Raw genomic sequence first — 22,354 nt, 5'->3', positions numbered from 1 at the left:
TTAGAACCAGACATGAAAAAATGGACTGGTTCCAAATTGGGAAAGGAGTGCATCAAGGCTATATATTTAACCCTGCTTATTTAACTTATATGCAGAGTACGTCATGTGAAATGGCAGGCTGGATGAAGCACAAGCTAGAATCAAGATTGCTGGAGAAATATCAATAACCTCAGATATGCAGATGACATCACCCTTATCACAGAAAGCAGAGAGACACTAAAGAGCTTGTTGATGAAAGTGAAAGAGGAGAGTGTGAAAACTGACTCAACATTCAAAAAACTAAAATCATGGCACCTGGTCCCATCACTTCATGGCAAATAGATGTGGAAACAATGGAAACAGTGACAGACTTTCTTTTCTTGGGTTTCAAAATCACTGCAGATGGTGACTGCAGCCATGAAATTAAAAGATGCTTGCTCCTTGGAAGAAAAGCTATGACAAACCTAGACAGCATATTAAAAAGCAGAGATATTACTTTGCCAGCAAAGGTCTGTCTAGTCAAAGCTATTTTTTCCAGTAGTCATGTATGGATGTGAGAGTTGGACCATAAGGAAGGCTGAGAACCAAAGAATTAATTCTTTTGAAATGTGGTGTTGGAGAAGACTCTTGAGAGTCCCTTGGACTGCAAGGAGATCCAACCAGTCAATCATAACGGAAATCAACCTTGAATATTCATTGGAAGGACTGAAGCTGAAGCTTAGCTCCAATACTTTGGCCACCTGATACAAAAAGCCAACTCACTTGAAAAGACCCTGATGCTGAGAAAGTTTGAGAAGAATGGGATGACAGAGGATGAGATGGTTGGATGGCATCACTGACTCAATGGGCATGAGTTTGAGCAACCTCTGGGAGATAGTGAAGGACAGGGAAGCCTGGCATGCTGCAATCCACGGGATCACGAAGAGTCAGACATGACTGAGCAACTGAACAACAACAAATATATTTGAAGATAATGGAATACATTATTGTGATTTTGTTACAATAAACATACTTGAGCATTCAAATGAGCAAAATACATTTCTCATATGCTCTTTGTCCACAGTTTTTGACTCACAGCTTCTTCCCAAACTCCGGAGTCTCCTAATGTGGACAGTTATAAAGTAGTAATTCTTCTGTTACATTAAAAATCTTACCTTTTTTTTAACCACACCTAATGGAGGCTGGTCACCTGGAGAACCAAGAGAGTTGGAATATTCAGTTCCACCCCTGACCTCCAGGGAGGGAAAGGGGCTAGCTGTTGTGGGTTTAGTTGCTAAATCATGCCTGACTCTTTTGCAACCCCCTGGACTGCAGCCCACCAGGTTCCTCTGTCCATGGGATCTTCCAGGCTAGAATACTGGAATGGGTTGCCATATCCTTCTCCAGGGGATCTTCCCGACCCAGGGATCGAATAGGGGCTGGAGGTGGAATCAGTTGCTAACAGCCAAAGATTCAATGAATTATAACTATGTAATGAAGCCTCTATAAAAACTCAAAAGGACGGGGTCAAAGAGCTTCTGGGCTAGTGAGAGGTAGGGAGAGTGGTGCATTGGAGGAGGACATGAACTTCTTTGCCCCTTCCCAAGTACCTTGCCCTAGGCATCTCCTCCATTTGGTTGTTCCAGAGTTACATCCTTTTATAACAGTTTGAAGTTTTTGAGGGAAGAGGATGGGGGAATTGTGTGGAATGAGCCCTTAACCTGTGAAATCTGATGCTTTCCCCAAGTAGACAGTATCAGAACAGAGTTGAATTCTTGGGTATTTTGTTGGTGTGCAAGAACTGTTTGCCAGTTTGGGGAATCCTCCATTTCATGTTGGAAACTGGGTTTCAGTATACCTAAAAGAATCGTGGTCAGAAATTTTTATTTTCCATGAAAAATATGGTTACTGAGACCAGCAATCTAAATAATAAAGTGAGGTAGTAGTCATTCAAACTGGAATGTGTTGAGCAGCAGAGTTTGTAGAATTTTAAGTAGAGGTTATAGAATTATTACTAGTGATCCCCTGGTGGCTCAGAGGTTAAAGCGTCTACCTGGAACGCGGGAGACCCGGGTTCGATCCCTGGGTCAGGAAGATCCCCTGGAGAAGGAAATGGCAACCCACTCCAGTACTCTTGCCTGGAGAATCCCATGGACTGAGGAGCCTGGTAATCTACAGTCCATGGGGTCGCAAAGAGTCGGACATGACTGAGCGACTTCACTTTCACTTTCTTTCTATAGAATTATTAGCACACAGAGAAGGCAATGGCACCCCACTCCAGTACCTCTTGCTTGGAAAATCCCATGGACGGAGGAGCCTGTTAGGCTGCAATCCATGGGGTCGCTAAGAGTCGGACACGACTGAGCGACTTCACTTTCACTTTTCACTTTCATGCATCGGAGAAGGAAATAGCAACCCACTCCAGTGTTCTTGCCTGGAGAATCCCAGGGACGGGGGAGCCTGGTGGGCTGCCGTCTATGGGGTCACACAGAGTCGGAAACGACTGAAGTAACTTAGCATAGCATAGCATTAGCACATGGGGAACGAAGGCTGGTACTGTATAGCAAGTCACTGCAAACAAAGTCATTGCACTCTGCAGCCCAGGGGAGGGTGAGAGATGCAAAAGCTGCAGGCGCCAACAGTATTCTCATCACAAAAGTTGTCATTCTCATTGTTAACAGCTGAGCAAACACACCCTGTTAGGTGTATTTTCTCTGTCTTAGAAAACGATTTTTTCAAAACAGAAATTGAAGACATTTTTTCTTAACAGAAGGTTGGAACAATAGTGCCTTCAAAATGCAATCTGGTGTACTGAGAGAAGAGATGGGCTATGTGTGAGATGCTATGCGTGAGGTGAGGAAGTCGCTTTGCTTTCTTTTTTCATGAATAGATCACAACATGAATACTGTCTTTGAAACGGGCCACTGTGCACGCCTCTACCTGTCACCTCCACACAGAACACGGACTAAAGGAAGATGTGCACTAGCAGGCTGTTGATGTGAGGCATTAAGAAAACTAATTAATTTAGAGGTCTCTTTTCATGGGGCTTAAATATATTTACATTGATGTAAAAGATGGTGACAGCAGCCATGAAATTAAAAGACACTTACTCCTTGGAAGAAAAGTTATGACCAACCTAGAGAGCATATTGAAAAGCAGAGACATTACTTTTCCAACAAAGGTCTGTCTAGTTAAGGCTATGGTTTTTCCTGTGGTCATGTATGGATGCGAGAGTTGGACTGTGAAGAAGGCTGAGCGCCGAAGGATTGACAGTTTTGAACTGTGGTGTTGTAGAAGACTGTTGAGAGTCCCTTGGACTGCAAGGAGATCCAACCAGTCCATTCTGAAGGAGATCAGCCCTGGGATTTCTTTGGAAGGAATGATGCTAAAGCTGAAAGTCCAGTACTTTGGCCACCTCATGGGAAGAGCTGACTCATTGGAAAAGACTCTGATGCTGGGAGGGATTGGGGGCAGGAGGAGAAGGGGACCACAGAGGATGAGATGGCTGGATGGCATCACCGACTCGATGGACATGAGTCTGGGTGAACTCCGGAAGTTGGTGATGGACAGGGAGGCCTGGTGAGCTGCGATTCATGGGGTCACAAAGAATTGGACACAACTGAGCGACTGAAGTGGAGTAAAAAGTGTGAATTCAGCCTACTGAGTTTTTAATGAAATTAAGAAACATACTTGGTAGTCTGTTACAATATTTGGAAACTATGATGCATTTACATTTTACAAAAGACTTTCCCACATCTTATCTCAGTCAGTCCTACTATGTCCTTGCTACATAGTAGGTTCTTTAGATATGTTTGTAATGACTTCTGGAAGTTTACAGACTGTTAATTCATCCAGGAATACTTAGTGAGTGCCATACTACTAAGTGACATGATTAAGCAACAGACCATATAATTAAGGTTTGTAGTTGTCTCTTTTAAAGTGCTCCTGCTGCTGCTGCTGCTGCTGCTGCTGTGTCACTTCAGTCGTGTCCAACTCTTCAGTTGTGTCCGACCCCATAGATGGCAGCCCACCGTCCCTGGGATCCTGGATCACTGGAGTGGGTTGAACACTGGAGTGGGTTGCCATTTCCTTCTCCAATGCATAAAAGTGAAAAGTGAAAGTGAAGTCACTCAGTCCTGTCCGACTCTTTGCAGCCCCATGGACCACAGCCTACCAGGCTCCTCTGTCCATGGGATTTTCCAGGCGAGAGTACTGGAGTGGGTTGCCATTGCCTTCTCCAAAGTGCTCCTAGTCCAGTTAAAACCAGAACAAGAAATGTCAACACATAAGTGCTGCAAAAAGCTGTGGTAAACTCAGTGCTACTGAATTGGTGAATTGAGTAGCAAACATAAAGTTAAGGATAGTATCCTTAAAGATTAGTATAGACTGGGGCTCTGCTTATAAATTAAGAATTCTTAGCAAAAGAGACACAGATGTATAGAACAGTCTTTTGGACTCTGTGGGAGAGGGAAAGGAAATAGTTCTTATCAGGGCAGCACATTCGAATCAATTGAGGCACATTTAAAAAATAGTTTTGCAGGCCCTTTCTCTGAGATTCTGATTCACTAAGTCTGGGGTAAATTCTCAGCACCTATATTAAAAAAAAGAAAAAGCCTGAGATGGTTTACTGCAAACACTTGATTCAGAATCATTTTCTTTGAACTGTGACACTTCATGCTGTCTAAATTATATTCTATGGTTTAAGCCTGAATTGCTTTTGGCCAATTTTCTTCCTTTTAGCTTTAGGATTTATCACTTTTAAATGCAAATAACTTGGGATGGCTAAGGCTTTTAGCCATTATCAGTCAGTGACTCATGTTGTTCCCTCAGCCTGGATTGAGTGATTCCCCACCTCTTCCTTGGGTCAGTCCCTGCTTCCTCTGTGAATCATTTCCTGACCACCTTCTCTTCCCCTGAGACACAGTTATCAACTCTCTCCCCGTCTCCCCTCCTAGGACTTCTCGGGTATGTTTCTGCTATCTCTGATCACTGCAGATCTGTTTAATTTTATGCTCTTGAGGGTAGATGTCCAATCTTATTTGTATTTTCAGGAATTGGAACTTGACATAGAGATGGAGATCCACACACACACAAAACATGTAGAAGGATCATTGCTTTACAGAATTTTTCTCTTTTCTGTCAAACCTCAACATGAATCAGCCACAGGTATACTTATATCCCCTCCCTTTCAAAACTCCCTCCCACTTCCCTCCCCACCCCACCTCTCTAGGTTGATACAGAGCCCCTGTTTGAGTTTCCTGAGCCATACAGCAAATTCCCATGGGCTATCCATTTTACATATGGTAATGTAAGTTTCCATGTTACTCTTTCCATACATCTCACCCTCTCCTGCCCTCTCCCCTTCAATAAAAAATAAATACATTAAACAAAATATATATATATATATATATATATATATATATACAGAATGAATGAGAGACTGAATTTAGAAGATTCCAAAAGGAAACTGAGGACACATAAAATCAGATCTGCTTTGCCATTCTGCCTGCAACAGGACTTAGAAACAATCATTTTATTTTCATATTCATAAATAACATATTTTTGATACCCAAGGGAAGTTCCTACAAAAGGAGCAGAAGAAAACAGATCATTGATAGTTGTTTATTCTAACTAATTGTACCATTAAATAAAAATGAGGTACTGGTCTTCAATTTTAGTTTAGAGCTCTACCATTACAATAGATTTTCCTCCAAGACTGATTTTTTGGTTAAGATTTTATATCCACATTTCTGTTCTTTTTTGATTTAAAAATACCTTCCCTGTCTAAGTTGTCTCGCATGGCTAAAAGAAATGTTTCTATTTCAAATTCATATTTCTTTGTTATCTGTTGTCGAAAGATATATCACAGAGATTAAAATACTAGGACATTTTAGTGTCTTTTTCTCCTTGTAAAAATAACTGTTTTTAACACTTTAATAAAAGCCAGAATATGACATTGAGTACTCATAGCCTGAAAAACTATAGACTTCAGAGACCTAGCTTGTCTTTGAGCCAAAGGGGCTGTTGCACAGTATTTTGTAGGTGAGGAACGGATATCTTTCTACAAGGGTGACATCAAGGAACTTTTAAACTCCAAATATACTACTAAAATTAGAATCTTCACATTAAAGGTATAGTTCAAGATATTTTGCTGAGCAGTTCAAAAGGGATGAAGAGAATATACATTTAATGTAGTTTAGCAGAACAGAGCTATTAGGTTTTGGCTTTCTCTCCTCTCAACTCTGCCTCAGGGTGTGGGTTTACTTGGAATCAGAATCACACAGCAGAACTGTTCCTAGGCCTGACCTTACTCCAAGTCCCCAGTGATTGTCAGGTTCCAACATGCTATAGAGACTGACCGGTGTGTCTCCCCAAAATTAGTATGTTGCAACTTAAACCTCAGTGTTAGTTTCAGGAAGTGGGGCCTTTGGGAGGTGAGTAGGTCATGAAGGGGGAGATCTCATGAATGGAATTAGTGTTCTTATATTAATAAAAGAGGCTCCAGAGAGCTCCCTGCCTGCTTTTGCAATGTGAGGTCATAGCAAAATGAGGACTGTCTCTGAACCAGGAAGCAGGCTCTCACCAGACACTGAGTCTCCTGGTGCCATGAACTTGGACATCCCAGCCTCCAAAACTGTGAAAAATAAATTTCTGTTTCTTCTAAGCCACCTAGCCTATAATATTCTGTTATGACAACCCAGATGAACTAAGGCACAGACTCTCTTAAAGGACCTGGGATATACTTAATTGGATTCTAATTCTCCAAAGACATTTTGATGGTAACAGTAATAATAACAGTTCCATCTGTTGTACATAGTTTATCAAACCCATATATTTGAAAGGTAATCCTCAGGCAGCTCTATGATGCATGTGGTTCCTTTTCATTTTATGAATTTAAAACAGCAGCTTGGACAGTTTGAATGATGTGTCCTAGGTCTCACAGATACATCAATTCATAGATTTGAATTTGAGTGTTTCTGACTCATATATCCTCAAACCTGTACAAAAAACCTCAAAAAACAACACATAAATAGTTCTGGAATACTTTAAAAAACCTGGAAAGCTCCTGAGGCCTCAGCAAAGACCCATGCTAAAACAGACATCAGGACCTCAAAGACCTTTCGCAATTATTAAGAAGTCCTGATGGGCTTTCCAGGTGGGCTCAGCAGTAAATAACTCACCTACCAATGCAGGAGATGCTGGTTTAATCTCTCCAGGGTCAGGAAGATCCCTGGAGGCAGAAATGGCAACCCACAACAGTGTTCTTGCTTGGGAAATCCCATGGACAGAGGAGCCTGGTGGATGACAATCTACGGGGTCGCCAAGGGTCAGACGTGACTGAGCAGCTGAGAGCAGTAGAGCACATAAGCAGTCCTGAGTCTTTCAAAGCTGCTGACTTTCTCCATGAGGTATGACAGCTCAGAAGCTGCATCAATAGAGGATCTGATCCACGTCTGCAATGGTATTGCTATTGCATAGTCTGATATAAGAAATGCTGAGGTCAGACTGTTACACATGCAGGCTGTTACATATGCAATTAAATGTAGTGGAGGCAGATTTTAGAATAAGGGTACCTGGTTCCATTCCACAATTCCCCTGACATTTGACCCCTCTAGTGGCCACTACTCCTCCATTCACACCCCCACCCCTTCCAATGCCCAGCGAATCTTGGACCAAACCGCTGAGGTTCGTTGGTAAATTGATATGACTATAACAACAGAGTGAGAGCAAGCGAGTTTTTCTGGCCCTAAGTCTGAAAAAAGACAATCAATTGTCTCTTTATAGATCATTGGGGATTGCTTTTATATTGGGTTGGCCAAAAAGTTCATTTAGGCTTTTCCTCAGCAGCCTATGCAAAAACTCAAACAAACTTTTTGGCCAGCCCCATATATTGCTTCTACTCCAAGTGATCAGATGCATCACAGGTACTCAATGAATACTTGTTGGTTCAGCTCAATGAAACATGTTAAGACATACTTAGTACAATGCCCTGTGATAGACCTATAGGAATAAGGTGCTCCCAGCCCTCCAGGAGCTTTCACTCCAATGGAGACACTGAGACCTGTGCATAGGTTTCTATGGGATAAGAAAACAGCTGGAAAGAAAGATCCACAATATCCACAGTGGTTGTACTTGATGATGGGAGCTATTGGTGGGTTTTAATTTTTTTACTTTTCTATGTATTTTCAAAAACAGCTGGGATATCTACACATTACTTCTTTGAAAAACCATAATGTTGACAAAGACTAGCAAGATGGGTGCCTGACAAAGGGAAGGCGTATTTGTGGGTGAGGAGCTAAGGACAAGTGGTATCTTTGACATGAATATGTCTGACAGAGAGAGGAGGGCTTGGATTCTTGAAGAAGTGTCTGTGGGAAAGTTAACTGGAGAGATTAGAGGAGGACAATCATGAAGTATGGACCGCCTGGTCATACGGCTGCAGGTCTGGACTGAGCAATCCGAGGAAGGAGAGGGCAGAACCGAAGCTAGAACATGAGGAGGATCAGAACACAGACAGCTCGGTGTCTGAGTGAGGCATCTGCACAGTACTCCACAGGAAACTAAAACTCATTCACAAGTGTTCAGCTGAAAGTGTCCTGATTACAGCTTTGCTTCTTCCTCTGGCAGTCACGTGCAGGAGAGACTGAAGTCAGGGAGACGGGGGGCGGGAGACCAGTCAGGAAGCAGCAAGCAGGGCCCAGCCAAGGAGCACTGATCACCTGATCAGGTATTCATGTCTCTCTCTTTTTCCATGCCTTTTCAATCTCTATTTTTTTTTTTTTTTTTCCTGCCTGGCTCCTATTTTCAATTGCAAAATAAGGGAAGAGTCACTTTGAATACATAACGTAATTTTCTCACAGGTGAAAGAAGCAATGTTGAATGGAGGTCAGCCTTAATTCACCACGTTCCTACTGATAAAGGGATGTCACGAGTGGTTATTTTCAAGGCTAAATGAGTCCTGTCTGTATGATTGATTAATCATTCTTTGGTTCACCTGGGAGAGAAGACTGGCATCTCCCCAGTGTTCCAGGAATCTTCAATTTCCCAGACAGAATAGCTGATTCTTATATAGAAGAAGGGGGTCGCCCAGTTCTCCTTAGGACCAGAGGTGGGTAGGACTGAGTCCCCAAGGACTGCCAGCAAAGATGACTGATTGAAAAAAAAAAAAAAAAAAACCACAAAAATCACTGTGGGTTTGGACCCTTCAGGGGCACAAAGAGCTCTGCTTACTCTTCTGGAGGATAAAAGCTCCTCTCCATGTTACTCCCTCAGTTCACAGATATAAAGATTAATAGACATTTTTGTTTTTCTCCTTCATAGATTCCTTGTCTTTGTCACTTCTTTTGTCTTGCCTCCCACCCCCATCCCCTCTCCCCTTTGCTCTCTGGGGTGGCCTGATTCTGATGTTAGCCCCTGGAAAGGGTCTCAGCTCTCCTCTGCTCCGTCTGCTGAGCATGGCTGGGCCTGGAGTCAGCTGTCCTGTCCTCAGTGCATTCTCCCCGCTGCTGGAGACTATCTGTCACCAGGCCTGTGATCTTCCCTGTGGTTGGAGGGGCATGTAAGTATACCCCCTGCTACTGCTGCTACTGCTAAGTTGCTTCAGTCATGTCCGACTCTGTGCGACCCCATGGACTGCAACCTACCAGGCTTCTCCATCCATGGGATTCTCCAGGCAAGAACACTGGAGTGGGTTGCCATTTCCTTCTCCAATGCATGAAAGTGGAAAGTGAAAGTGAAGTCGCTCTGTCGTGTCTGACTCTTAGTGATCCCATGGACTGCAGCCTACCAGGCTCCTGCATCCATGGGATTTTCCGGGCAACAGTACTGGAGTGGGGTGCCATTGCCTTCTCCCAAGTATACCCCCTAGAGCCCTGGAAAGAATCCTTGATCCTGAATTTGTATGACAGTATTGGTGCACCCATACTTTGGCCTTGGGTCACAGCCTAATTCTCCACTCCAGTTTTACAAGAAGTCCTGAGCTTTGGCATTTTATGGACCACCATTAATAAAGTTGCTTCTTTGATCATCTTTTGACTTCTTTTGTTTTCTGGGCTTCCCAGGTGACTCTAGTAGTAAAAAAAAAAAAAAAAAACAACCCACCTGCCAATGCAGGAGAAGTAAGAGATGTGGGTTTGACTCCTGGAATGGAAAGATCTCTTGAAGGAAGCCATGACAACCCATTCCAGTATTCTTGCCTGGAGAATCCCGTGGACAGACGAGCCTGGAGGGCTACAGTCTATACAGCTGCAAAAAGTCAGACATGACTGAAGCAACTTAGCATGCATGCATGCATCTCCTTTCTACTGGCAAGAATAAAGAAAGGTAGTAAATGCTTAGCAGCCTCAAGCTGAAACCCTTTGAATTAGTTCATCAGAATACTCTGAAACGCCTGGCTTCTCTGACTTCATGCTTTTGTTTAGGCAGCATTCTCTTCTCAGGGTCCGCTCCCCTCCCTGACCCAGTCCAGAGAAGCGTAGTGGAATACGCCACCCTCAAATATGCCACTTCGGCCTAAGAATTATATTGAGCTGAAGGCAACTGAGAAGCAGGCTCAGGAAAGGTCTCTGTTCTCCCCCTATGTGCCTAGAAACACATATGTTCATAAAGGTCGCACCTCAGCCCTCATCAGAGATGACTCTGCACCCTTAGCAGCCTACTGAGGCACCAGAGGAGTCCAAATAACAAACTTTTCTCACTAGTCCTTTGCTTCCATTTGTTCTCCCATATATTTACCTTTCCAAAATGTTCTGCCCTAGAATCTTCAAAGTCCTTTTCCATTGTCTTGTCACTTCTCTGAAAATGTATTATCCTTTGGTTAAAATGTTATATAAGCCCAGGTTCTAACCACCACTCTGACTTACTCAACTGAGTAACTCCCACGTGTGTGTGATATGTATGTGTGAATAATTTGTTTGCTTTTCTTGTTGATTTGGTTTCTGTCAGTCTAATTTACACAGTTGAAAACAGAACCTATGCGGGTAGAGGGAAAAAAAAATACTTTTTTTTTTCTTCCCTTAGAGCAGCAAGTCCCATTTTTGTGAGATTAAGCGTTCTTCTTCCTTGTGTGCCCAGAATATTCCATGCACATTTCATCACTGCAATTCACAGTGTTTTATAATTAATATGTCTTTCTCCCTCAAAGGAATATAATTTTCTTCTTATTATCCACAGTGAGTTCTCAGAATTATCTGTTGAATTGATAAGTGAACATTAGGTAGAGATATTTTCTTACTGAGATTCACTTCTTCAAAGCTTTTTAAGAAATAAATACTGCTCTTGCTTTAAGCATATTTTTAATATGCAAATCACCTTCTAATATAATTGAATAGCTTTTTCCTTCTTCAACTTTCTCACTTTCTTCATCTACCAAAATATTAGTATATCAAAAAGCACAGTTATAGAGAAAAAATGGTATGTATATAAAGAGGTCCAGTTATTTAATATCAGTGCATCTTTATGATTTTTAGGGATAAAAAGTTTACTTGTGGCAAGTCTGTATAACTTAATGCTAGATAAACAGGATACTGGACTGTCCAGGTGTCATTATACAGCATCCCTCACAAGGTTGGAAATGTGTTTACTCAGTGCCTGGGGAGTCATCTGCTCATGTGATTAGTGCATGGGTTTTATGAGGAAAATTAATTACAGTAATAAAGTACTATTTCAAACACTGCTTATGTTGGGGAGGACTAGCCAACGTGGAAGAAAACATTCCCCAAATCAGAGAACATGCAGAGGCAATATGTGTGGGGTTCTCAACTGCATCTAAGGGCCATCACAGATAAGATTTAGGGGGCTTCCCTGGTACTCTGTGCAACTTTAGATATATTTATTTTTCTTTGGATAGGGTCCACAGCTTTCATCTCTTGGATAACACATGTGTGAGCTCTGTGATCACAAACTCACAAGCTGTGTTCACTGTTTCACTAGTAAAGTTACCCAACCTGAGTTCACTGCCTCACTTATAAAAGAAGAGGGTTGGTCTAAGCATTGGTTCTCCAAGATTCTGTATTTTTCTTACAATCAGTCTTCATGCAATGCATGGTTTAATAGAAGCAGATTATAATATGCCACATGCTGCATTAAACACTTCACATACATTGCCCTGTATATTTATTCCTCACAATAACCCAGAGTTATATGCTCTTATTTTTATTTTATAATATATTTTTATCATCATCAGGACTGTGTCTACCAAACTGTAAGTTCTACAAGAGTAGGAACCTTGTTGTGTTTTGTGCACTACCCAGTATTTATCAAAGTGCATGCAAAATAGTAGGTGCCCAATAAAAAGCCCTTTGAATAATACATTGAAATGAATATACAACTAGCAAAAATGCCCTGAATCCCACAGGGGAGAATACTGTCATAGGATTTCATTCTACCTCACTTTCTTGTCTTCTCCTGCTTCCTTAATCCTATCTTTACCCCCTCGTCTTCTGCTCCCCACTCCATCTGCAAGAGCCCGTTTCCCTTTATTCTCCTCCTGTCATTTGCTTCTAGACCTAGCCATGCTCCTTGTTAAATTATCCTTTGCCCCAGGACTATATTGAATTTTGCTTTTTACTCTCTTAAGAACTCAATCAAAGTTCTCATTATGTATTCAGGTTTTCTGAACACAAGTTGATTAAAATAACTGATTCACTTAACCTTCCCAATGAGACTCCTAGTTTATCAAAAAATGTTCTTTGTAATTAGTGAAATTTTAGAACATCTGTAAAACTTTAAATAAGAATACTTATCTACCTTTGCCTAAGAATTGTTGCAACAAGACTCTGGCCTTAGGAATGATTGCTTCAACCAGTATCCTTTGATGCCCCTGGGCTTGCCAACTTGGCATCCTACTGCTCCGACCCTCACTTGGGGCCTTTAGGGGTATGCGTGTACTCTCATCCTGTCTGACACAGACCATGATCCTGGGTTTTCTTTCTGCTCCACACTTTGTTATCTTGTTGATACTTTCTTAGTATCTGCCCTGAGCTAACTCTCTGATTTTAGCTACCTCACCTGGTCTCAGTACTAAAAGGTTTGAGAAACATACAAAACAGGATGGGGTCAGATGAGGATAAGAAAACCTTCTGACACTCGACTGAGGGAGGATCAGCTACTGTTTTACTTCCCTCTCTTATGTTTGCCTCCTTACAGTGGCTGGAATCCCAAGATGCCAAGAGATTCACTGCTATCAAAGAAAAGATTCTTCTTTTTTCTGTTTCAGGGTTTAGCATTTGTTGCCTTTTTTCTTAAAGCATTTCTCGCATACTTCCACATGCTGTTGGTGCTGCTGGCTCCTCTTTCGGTATCAACTCAAATTTTACACACACAGATCTCCCTTGACTCTCTAAGTGGAGTGGGTCTTTTTCCAGTCATCCTCTGTGAAAATATTCTCTTTTATCCTCTTTCTAGTTACTATTGAATCTCAAAAAAATCTATGTTTGTATATATGTACTTACTCTCTTGTTTACATAAATGTTTATTGTTTGTTTCCACCAGACCACCTTACCTGCCTGCTGAGAAACCTGTATGAAGGTCAAGAAGCAACAGTTAGAACCGGACATGGAACAATAGACTGGTTCAAAATTGGGAAAGGAGTACAACAAGGCTGTGTATTGTCACCCTGCTTATTTAACTTATATGCAGAGTACATCATGTGGAATGCCAGGCTGGATGAAGCACAAGCTGGAATCAAGACTGCAGGGAGAAACAGCGATAACCTCAGATATGCAGATGACACCACCCTTATGGCAGAATGCTAAGAAGAAGTAAAGAGTCTCTTGATGAAGGTGAAAGAGGAAAATGAAAAAGTTGCTTAAAACTCAACATTCAAAAAAAAAAAAAAACAAACTAAAATCATGGCATCCAGATCCATCACTTCATGGCAGATAGATGGGGAAACAATGGAAACAGTGATAGATTTTATTTTCTTGGGCTCCAAAATCATTGCAGATGTGACTGCAGCCAAGAAATTAAAATGTTTGCTTCTTGTAAGAAAAGCTATGACAAACCCAGACAGTGTATTAAAAGGCAGAGACATTGCCAACGAAGTATAGTCAAAGCTATGGATTTTCTGGTAATCATGGATGGATGAGAGAGCTGGACCATAAAGAAGTCTGAGCAATGATAAATTGCTGCTTTTGAACTGTGGTGTTAGAGTAGACTCTGGAGAGTCCCTTGGACTGCAGGAAGATCAAGCCAGTCCATCCTAAAGGAAATAAACCCTGAATATTCATTGGAAGGACAGATGCTGAAGCTGAAACTCCAATACTTTGGCCACCTGCTGCATAGAGCTAACTCATTAGAATAGACCCTGATGCTGGAAAAGATTGAAGGCAGGAGGAGAAGGGGACGATAGAGGATGAGATGGTTGGATGGAATCACTGACTCAATGGACATGAGTTTGAGTAAGCTCTAGGAGTTGGTGATGGACAGGGAGCCCTGGCGTGCTGCAGTCCATGGGGTCACAAACAGTTAGACACGACTGAGTGACTGAACAACTATATGAGATCCTGAGGACAAAGATCTGCCTATCTTTCTCACAGCTGTATTTCCAGGACCCTAGACTGAGCTTGGTCTAGCATACAGTAGGTATTTAATAAATAATACTGCATCTCTCTTATTGCCAAACCTTCAGTAGGATATACTGAAATGAAGTGGAGGGAAACAGGATCTGCCTTGTGATGACCATCCTCATCTTGACCATCCTTGGCTCTACAAATAGTCCTGGCTGATGTGATCAGAACAACCAGGGATGTTCAAAAACCTTCAACAATTTTGATCTGACAATGGAAATAAACATGGAATTTCCATATTTTGTAGAGAAAGTGAATAAGGTCCTTTAGTTTCTAGCTTTGAGAATTTAGTTTATGGCAATAATAATGAATTGCCCATCATTATTTTGTTTTTGTTTCACCAACTGGCAAGTTTTAGGTGAGTAAAATTAGAATCTGTGAAAGCTATTACAAATCAGAATCTTCGTTATTAACTCAATGGCCTTATTCTTCCCTTTTCTTTGCAACCTCATCTTCTTCTTTTCCATCCCCTTCCCTTTCTGCATCTATTTTAAATAATTATTTATAATGCAAAACCATGATTCATGTGGAGTTTAAACCTCAATGGAAATTTTAACTGTGCTACTTGAAGTTGATTCAAACTACAGAGGTACACAGTTAGTAACAGATAAAATTGCTTTTTTAATCTTAGAAAATGTTTATAAGGTATTATTAAATTCAATTTAAAAAATAAACTAGAGTTTGTTAATAAAACAAATGGGCTAGCTTTCAAGTAATTTAATTTTTACTTTAATATTTAATATTTTAATGTTGTAAATCATCTATATATCAATACAAGTTTTAAAAATAATTTTTTGAATTAAAATATACTTTTCATTAAACACAGGTTTCCCTGGTGGCACAGATGGTAAAAGCATCTGCCTGCAATGTGGGAGACCCGGGTTCGATCCCTGAGTCAGGAAGATCCCCTGGAGAAGGAAATGGCAACCCACTCCAGTATTCTTGCCTGGGAAATTCCATGGATGGAGGAGCCTGGGGGGCCTACAGTCCATGGAGGCGCAAAGAGTCAGACATGACTGAGCGACTTCATTTTCACTTTCATTAAACACATATATACAAATAAAAGGCTTTTTTAATGTTTGTCACAATATGAAATGAAATGCTTTTACTTTGGAGGTCAGAAGTGAATTATGGTCAGAAGTATGTGTATATGTGCATACATACACACACACAGTGACAACTGGGCTGTTTGTATATGTCTGCCAAGTTCACTTATCACCTGATGATACATTAATAATTACACCAGTGATAATGATAACAATAAGAACAGTAGGTATTTGTGTAATTTTACCAAGTTCCAGGCAGGGTGCTTTACAAACATTACTTAACCCAATAACTAGTTAATTGTATATCAGGCAGCATGATCACAATCTTACAGATGACAAAACTGAGCCTTTGGTCAATAAGAAGCAGAGCTGAAATTCACACACATGCTTGCAGACTTCTTTGCACACCACACGCTTGGAGTCTAATAACTGACACCTTTCCAATAATCTACTTAATGGTCTTCAAAAAGATTCCTAACAATCCAATCAATCCATTCATTCCCCAATAAACTAAATTTGCGATGGCAGAGCCTAATTTATTTAGACAAACACATTTTGCTAACAATTTGATAACATGATCCATTCTGCTTCGTTATGCTCTCTGATGGTATCTGTTGTTTTTACTGTGTTGTGTGGTCTGTCGTGTCCGACTTCTTGTGACTCCATGGACTATAGCCCATCAGGCTCCTCTGTCCATGGAATTTGCCAGGCAAGAATCCTGGAGTGGGTTGCCATGTCCTACTCCAGGAGATCTTCCCAACCCAGAGACTGAACACATGTCTCTTGCACCTCCTGCATTGACAGGCAGACTCTTTACTACTGTGCCAGCTGGGAAGTGCTGATGGTTATCTATCCTCCTCAACTGAGTGAAATTAGGAAAGAAAACTCAGTAGGAGAGAAAAAATTGAAATATGAAATTGAATCATTTTCTCAGTAGGAGTCAATTCAACAAAGATCATCACTAGCCATGTATAAGGCACTGTGTAGAATACACACAGGACACTTGTCCTACCTTCAAATGGGTCATTGCTATTGATCATATCTGGAGGAGACACACACACACACACACATACTTAGTGATGGCAAAGATAGGACCATTATCACCATTATTTATTGAGCACTCCCACTATATCCTAGGTGCTATTATAAGTATTTGCCATTAATTTAAAATCTCACACCAACTCCAATTATTATCCACATTTTATGGTTATACAACCAAAAGGTATGAGACTCATTCTACATGACACATTAATAATTGGGGAAACATTCTTTGAATCAAAATTAGCTTTGTAGCAATGTGGTCCCCTATGGCTGTGCTGCCTTGCCCTAGGAAAGAATGTGATAGGTGTTGGAAAAAAAGGTAAATCATTGAATGAGCACATCAGACAAAATTGTAGCAATTATAAGAATAATTGCTAACCCAAACTAAATGATCATGATGTTATCCCATTAGTCAGTCTCCCATACTTTGCTGGAGTGAAAAATAGACTAAAAATGTACACCAGACTTATTCTAAAAATGTTATAAGCATGGGAACCATGTAGATGTGGTTCTAGTGCAGTGGGCTCTTATGGTCCTGGGCACCTGTAACTTATAGCCTCAAGGGAGGCCCTTGTACAACAGGAGAGTCTTGAGGTAGGAAGAAGAGAGGCATTTGATGGAAGGCTGAGAAGTGGAAAGGTAGAGATGAGAAGGGAGGTGGTTTTGACTTATCCAAATAGCTATGCACCATTTTCTAAGAGCACAGTGATTGCTCAGGAATTATTATCAGTCCAAATTTCCCCAGCACCTGCCATGCCTTAAAGGAGCAATTGCAAAACAGCTGCCTCCAAATTCGAGAGGCTTTGTAGGTCTATACAACATTTTAAAATTCATTATTTAAATACACCTAAAGGAGGCTTGTCATTTTTTCTAGTTTCATGAGATATAATTGACATACAGCACTGTATAATGTGGGAAGCATAATGATATGACTTATATACATCAGAGCTCACTATTTTTAATCCCACTGTCTCCCTCTAATTTTATATAGGGCTAACCGTGTTTTTTTTTTTTTTTTTTTCACTAAGAGCTTTAAGTCTGGTCTCTGTAGCATTTGATTTCATAAACTCTGCTTTAAAGGTTTTCCAAGAAAAATTTAAGCATGAATAAAATGACCTTTCCAAAACATTGGTCAAATCATAAACGATCCCTGTTGAACAAGGTTCAAATAGAAGAGTTTATCAAAAAGTCACACAGATCTAGAGTTTATATACACCTGAAGGTTACGCTCATTCTACCTCTTGGAATTCAGCCACCAAAGCACTTTGGCCCTAATTGATCATATTTAGTGCCAGAAGCCTATTAGGAGTGAAAAGGGAGCCTGGAGCTATTTGCAATGAATGCAGACCAAGAGGCTGGTATAACAAAAAAATGTACGACAGCCATCATTTCTAAAAAACACAACTGAATGTACTAGTGGAGGTGAATAAGTGAGTGAGTGGAGTCGTGCCAAAGAGTTTACATCCAAACTATAGTCTGTCCAACACTCCACTTAACAGCAGCCAGGAAATGAGTGACAAGCCTGCACTATAAGCCAAAACACCTCAAACGAAAATACTCCCTTTTCCTTAAATCCACATCTGCACTGCCTGTTTCAACGAAAAGGAGTTATTTTGCCTTAAAGACATAATACTAGAGTTAGTGTGTTTCTAACTGACTTATGGATCATTTAACTTAGTCATAACCAAAGCTTCACAAAAAGCATATACACGAGCACTAACAGTCCTTGATACGTTGAGGGAATAAAACAGGTCCTTAACTAAGCCATTCTGCCACATCACCAGTCCAACATGCTGAGACTGCTTTGTCCATGAAAAATTGAGAACAGATGCATCACTGAACACATTAAAGGCAAAGAAATGCAGAAACCAAAGGTTCATACTTCCATTTTAATGCTGAGCAGCACTGCATGAGTATGCAATAATGTATATCATGCTTGATGGATTATTCCCAAATTAAAGTAGAACCAGGATCACCACATGCATTTTTTCATTTATAGTATTCTGATGTAGAATTCACTTAGTATTTAATAACTTATCATAATGCAAAATAAAAGGGAAGAAACCACATTAGATTTGAAAAAATCAAGATTTTTTCCTACTCTAAATTTAACTCATATGAGGAAAAACCCCACAAATTGACTCCATTTGTAGTACTGTGTTCCATTTTGGCAACCACATTTTGAAAAGGGGTAGCAATAAACTGAATGAGAGTTAGTGACGCTGCCAGGTGAGCAAGAGCCAATATGCTATGAATGACTCAAGGATTCAGAGATATTTAATCTATCCTAAAGGTAACACATAGGCAAAATTATCCCAACTTCTCCCTGTGCTTCATCTGCAACACCCAGTCCTTCTGTCTCATTACTCATCATTAGTTCTTAATGCTTTTTAACTGTCACTTCCACCAGACTATCAACTCCAGGAGGTTCAAGGACCCTGTCTTCTTGCTTGCCTTTTGTCTACTACACCTATCAGAGTGTCTGATAATAAGCAGGAACTTTACGTGTGGGCATGTGCTCAGTTGCTTTGTGACCCCATGGACTATAGCCCGCCAGGCTCCTCTGTCCATGGAATTTTTCAGGCAAGAATATTAGCGTGGGTTGGCATTTCCTCCTCCAAGGAACTTTATATTGTTTTACTAATGAATGACTGAGTAAAGGAGATCCATGACCATGTATGACCCAACAACTAGACTTAACTACAAGGTAGAGTATACGTCAATATGAGGTTGAATATCTTCTAACAGAAGCATTTGAAGTTTAAAATGGCTGCCGAGGTGCAGACGTGAGAGCAAAAATAAACATGGGTAGAGTAAGCAAAAATCAACCTTTGGGTCCTGAATTATATTCCAGTCTTTAAGATGCTTGCTAACTCTGAGGTTCTATGATTATACCATAGGTCATTCCCAAATTTGGGTCATAATTTAAACTAAAATTGGAACTCTTCTGTGATTGGAATTACATAGACAATTTCTCAAATATCACAAAGCTTCTCTTTGGCTGTACATTTATTTTGCTGAATCAAAGGGAAAACGGTATATGCTTTACTGTAAACAATTTTACTTTTTCTATTCACTGTGCTTTCTTTCCAAATGCTTGGGCCCCAAGCATTGATTGAACAGATCTAAAATGGCATTCCTCACTAAAGAAAATTTTGACATTTTGGCCACAAAGCAGGGACAAAGCATGCCACAGGCAATTAACACCGTTCAGTTTCACACCACTGAATTTAATCACAGAAAATGATCTCCAAACTTCATTTAACCAGTGTCTGCTTTTAATCATAGGGTGGTTACGCTACTTACCACAAAAGAATAATAAATCTTGAATCCAGGTTTAGCCACAAAGTAGTCATCAGACTTGAACGTTATTTTAATCTGGTTTGTTCTTGATATTATCCTTGGAGGAACTTCCTTGTGTCCACACCATCGTCCTCTAATAACAGTACTGGTTTCAGATATGTCTTCAACTTCTACAAAATCATACCTGGTACCAATTTAACATAAATAAGTTTTGATTAAAATAGACTTTGAAATTCATACTTTCATTGAGAAATTAAAACTAACATATGTGATTTCTTATGACCTATTATCTGAAATGAAGTTTAGAAGAAAAATCAGTTCTTGGATTAGATTTCTCAAATTCAAACTTCAACAATCTATTCTGAGGAAAAACTTTTATACACTTTCAGCCTATTCTCCTTGAGTGAGTGAAAGTTGCTCAGTCGTGTCCGACTCTTTGTGACCCCATGGACTGTAGCCCACCAGGCTCCTCTGTCCATGGGATTCTCCAGGCCAGAATACTAGAGTGGGTTGCCATGCCCTCCTCCAGGGGATCTTCCCAACCCAGGGATCAAACCCAGGTCTTCTGCATTGCAGGGAGATTCTTTTTTTTTTTTTTAATTGGAGGCTAATTACTTTACAATATTGTAGTGGTTTTTGCCATACACTTACATGAATCAGCCATGGGTGTACATATGTTCCCCATCCTTAACCCCCCTCCCACCTCCCTCCCCACCCCATCCTTCAGGGTCATCCCAGTGCACCAGCCCTGAGCACCCTGTCTCATGCATCGAACCTGGACAGGAGATCTGTTTCACATATGATAATATACATGTTTCAATGCTATTCTCTCAAATCATCCCATCCTTGCCTTCCCCCACAGAGTCCAAAAGACTGTTCTTTATATCTGTGTCTCTGTTATCTCTCATATAGGATCATTGTTGCCATCTTTCTAAATTCCATATATATGTGTTAGTATACTGTATTGGTGTTTTTCTTTCTGAATTACTTCACTCTGTATAATAGGCTCCAGTCATCCATCTCATTAGAACTGGTTCAAATGCATTCTTTTTAATGGCTGAGTAATATTCCATTGTGTATCCCAGCTTTCTTATCCATTTGCCTCCTGATGGACATCTAGGTTGCTTCCATGTCCTAGCTATTGTAAACAGTGTGCAGGGAGATTTTTTACCATCTGAGCCAACAGGGAAGCCCAAGAATACTGGAATGGGTAGTCTATCCCTTCTCTAGGGGATCTTCCCAACCCAGGGATTGATCAGGGGTCTTCTGGATTGCAGGCAGATTCTTTACCAGTTGAGCTAACAGGGAAGCCTCATCAGATCAGACCAGATCAGTTGCTCAGTCGTGTCCGACTCTTTTCGACCCCATGAATTACAGCACGCTAGGCCTCCCTGTCCATCACCAGCTCCTGGAGTTCACTCAGACTCACATCCATCAAGTCAGTGATGCCATCCAGCCATCTCATTCTCTGTCATCCCCTTCTCCTCCTGCCCCCAATCCCTCCCAGCATCAGAGTCTTTTCCAATGAGTCAACTCTTCACATGAGATGGCCAAAGTACTGGAGTTTCAGCTTTAGCATCATTCCTTCCAAAGAAATCCCAGGGCTGATCTCCTTCAGAATGGACTGGTTGGATCCCCTTGCAGTCCAAGGGACTCTCAAGAGTCTTCTCCAACACCACAGTTCGAAAGTGTCAATTCTTTGGCGCTCAGCCTACTTCACAGTCCAACTCTCACATCCATACATGACCACAGGAAAAACCATAGCCTTGACTAGATGAACCTTTGTTGGCAAAGTAATGTCTCTGCTTTTGAATATGCTATCTAGGTTGGTCATAACTTTCCTTCCAAGGAGCAAGCATCTTTTAATTTCATGGCTGCAGTCACCATCTGCTGTGATTTTGGAGCCCAGAAAAAGAAAGTCTGACACTGTTTCCACTGTTTCCCCATCTATTTCCCATGAAGTGGTGGGACCGGATGCCATGATCTTCGTTTTCTGAATGTTGAGCTTTAAGCCAACTTTTTCACTCTCCACTTTCACTTTCCTCAAGAGGCTTTTGAGTTCCTCTTCACTTTCTGCCATAAGGGTGGTGTCATCTGCATATCTGAGGTTATTGATATTTTGGGAAGCCTCATAACTCTTCCTAAATTGTTAAAAATCAAAATAGACTACTTTCTGAGCATCTAGCTTATAAAGGTTTTCCTGGAGAAGCCAATAAATATAATCTCTTGTCATGTTTTAGGAGATGTAGCTCCAGTTGTGTGCATGCGTGCATGCTCAGTTGCTTCAGTCATGTCCCCTCTTTGATCCTATGGACTGCAGCCCTCCAGACACCTCTGTCCATGGGATTCTCCAGGCAAGAATACTGGAATTGGTTGCCAGGACCTCCTCCAGGGGATCTTCCTGACTCAGGGATTGAACAAGCATCTCCTGCATTACAG

The 22,354-nt window shown here is 40.9% G+C and overlaps 1 protein-coding gene across 2 annotated transcripts in view; it reads right to left on the bottom strand.

Moving 5' to 3' along the window:
- Nucleotides 1-22,354, bottom strand: part of PDGFD (platelet derived growth factor D) — a 278,537-nt gene that overhangs the window by 72,639 nt on the left and 183,544 nt on the right. For both annotated transcript variants that reach the window (XM_005215730.5, NM_001083706.1), the window contains 1 exon segment: nt 19,919-20,099. In XM_005215730.5, the coding sequence (XP_005215787.1) occupies nt 19,919-20,099 (181 nt within the window).

This window comes from Bos taurus, chromosome 15 (assembly GCF_002263795.3).
Source record: "Bos taurus isolate L1 Dominette 01449 registration number 42190680 breed Hereford chromosome 15, ARS-UCD2.0, whole genome shotgun sequence".
Classification (NCBI taxonomy): domain Eukaryota; kingdom Metazoa; phylum Chordata; class Mammalia; order Artiodactyla; family Bovidae; genus Bos; species Bos taurus.
The sequence above is the reverse complement of the archived record's forward strand: the minus strand, read 5'-3'. Positions and strand labels throughout refer to the sequence as shown.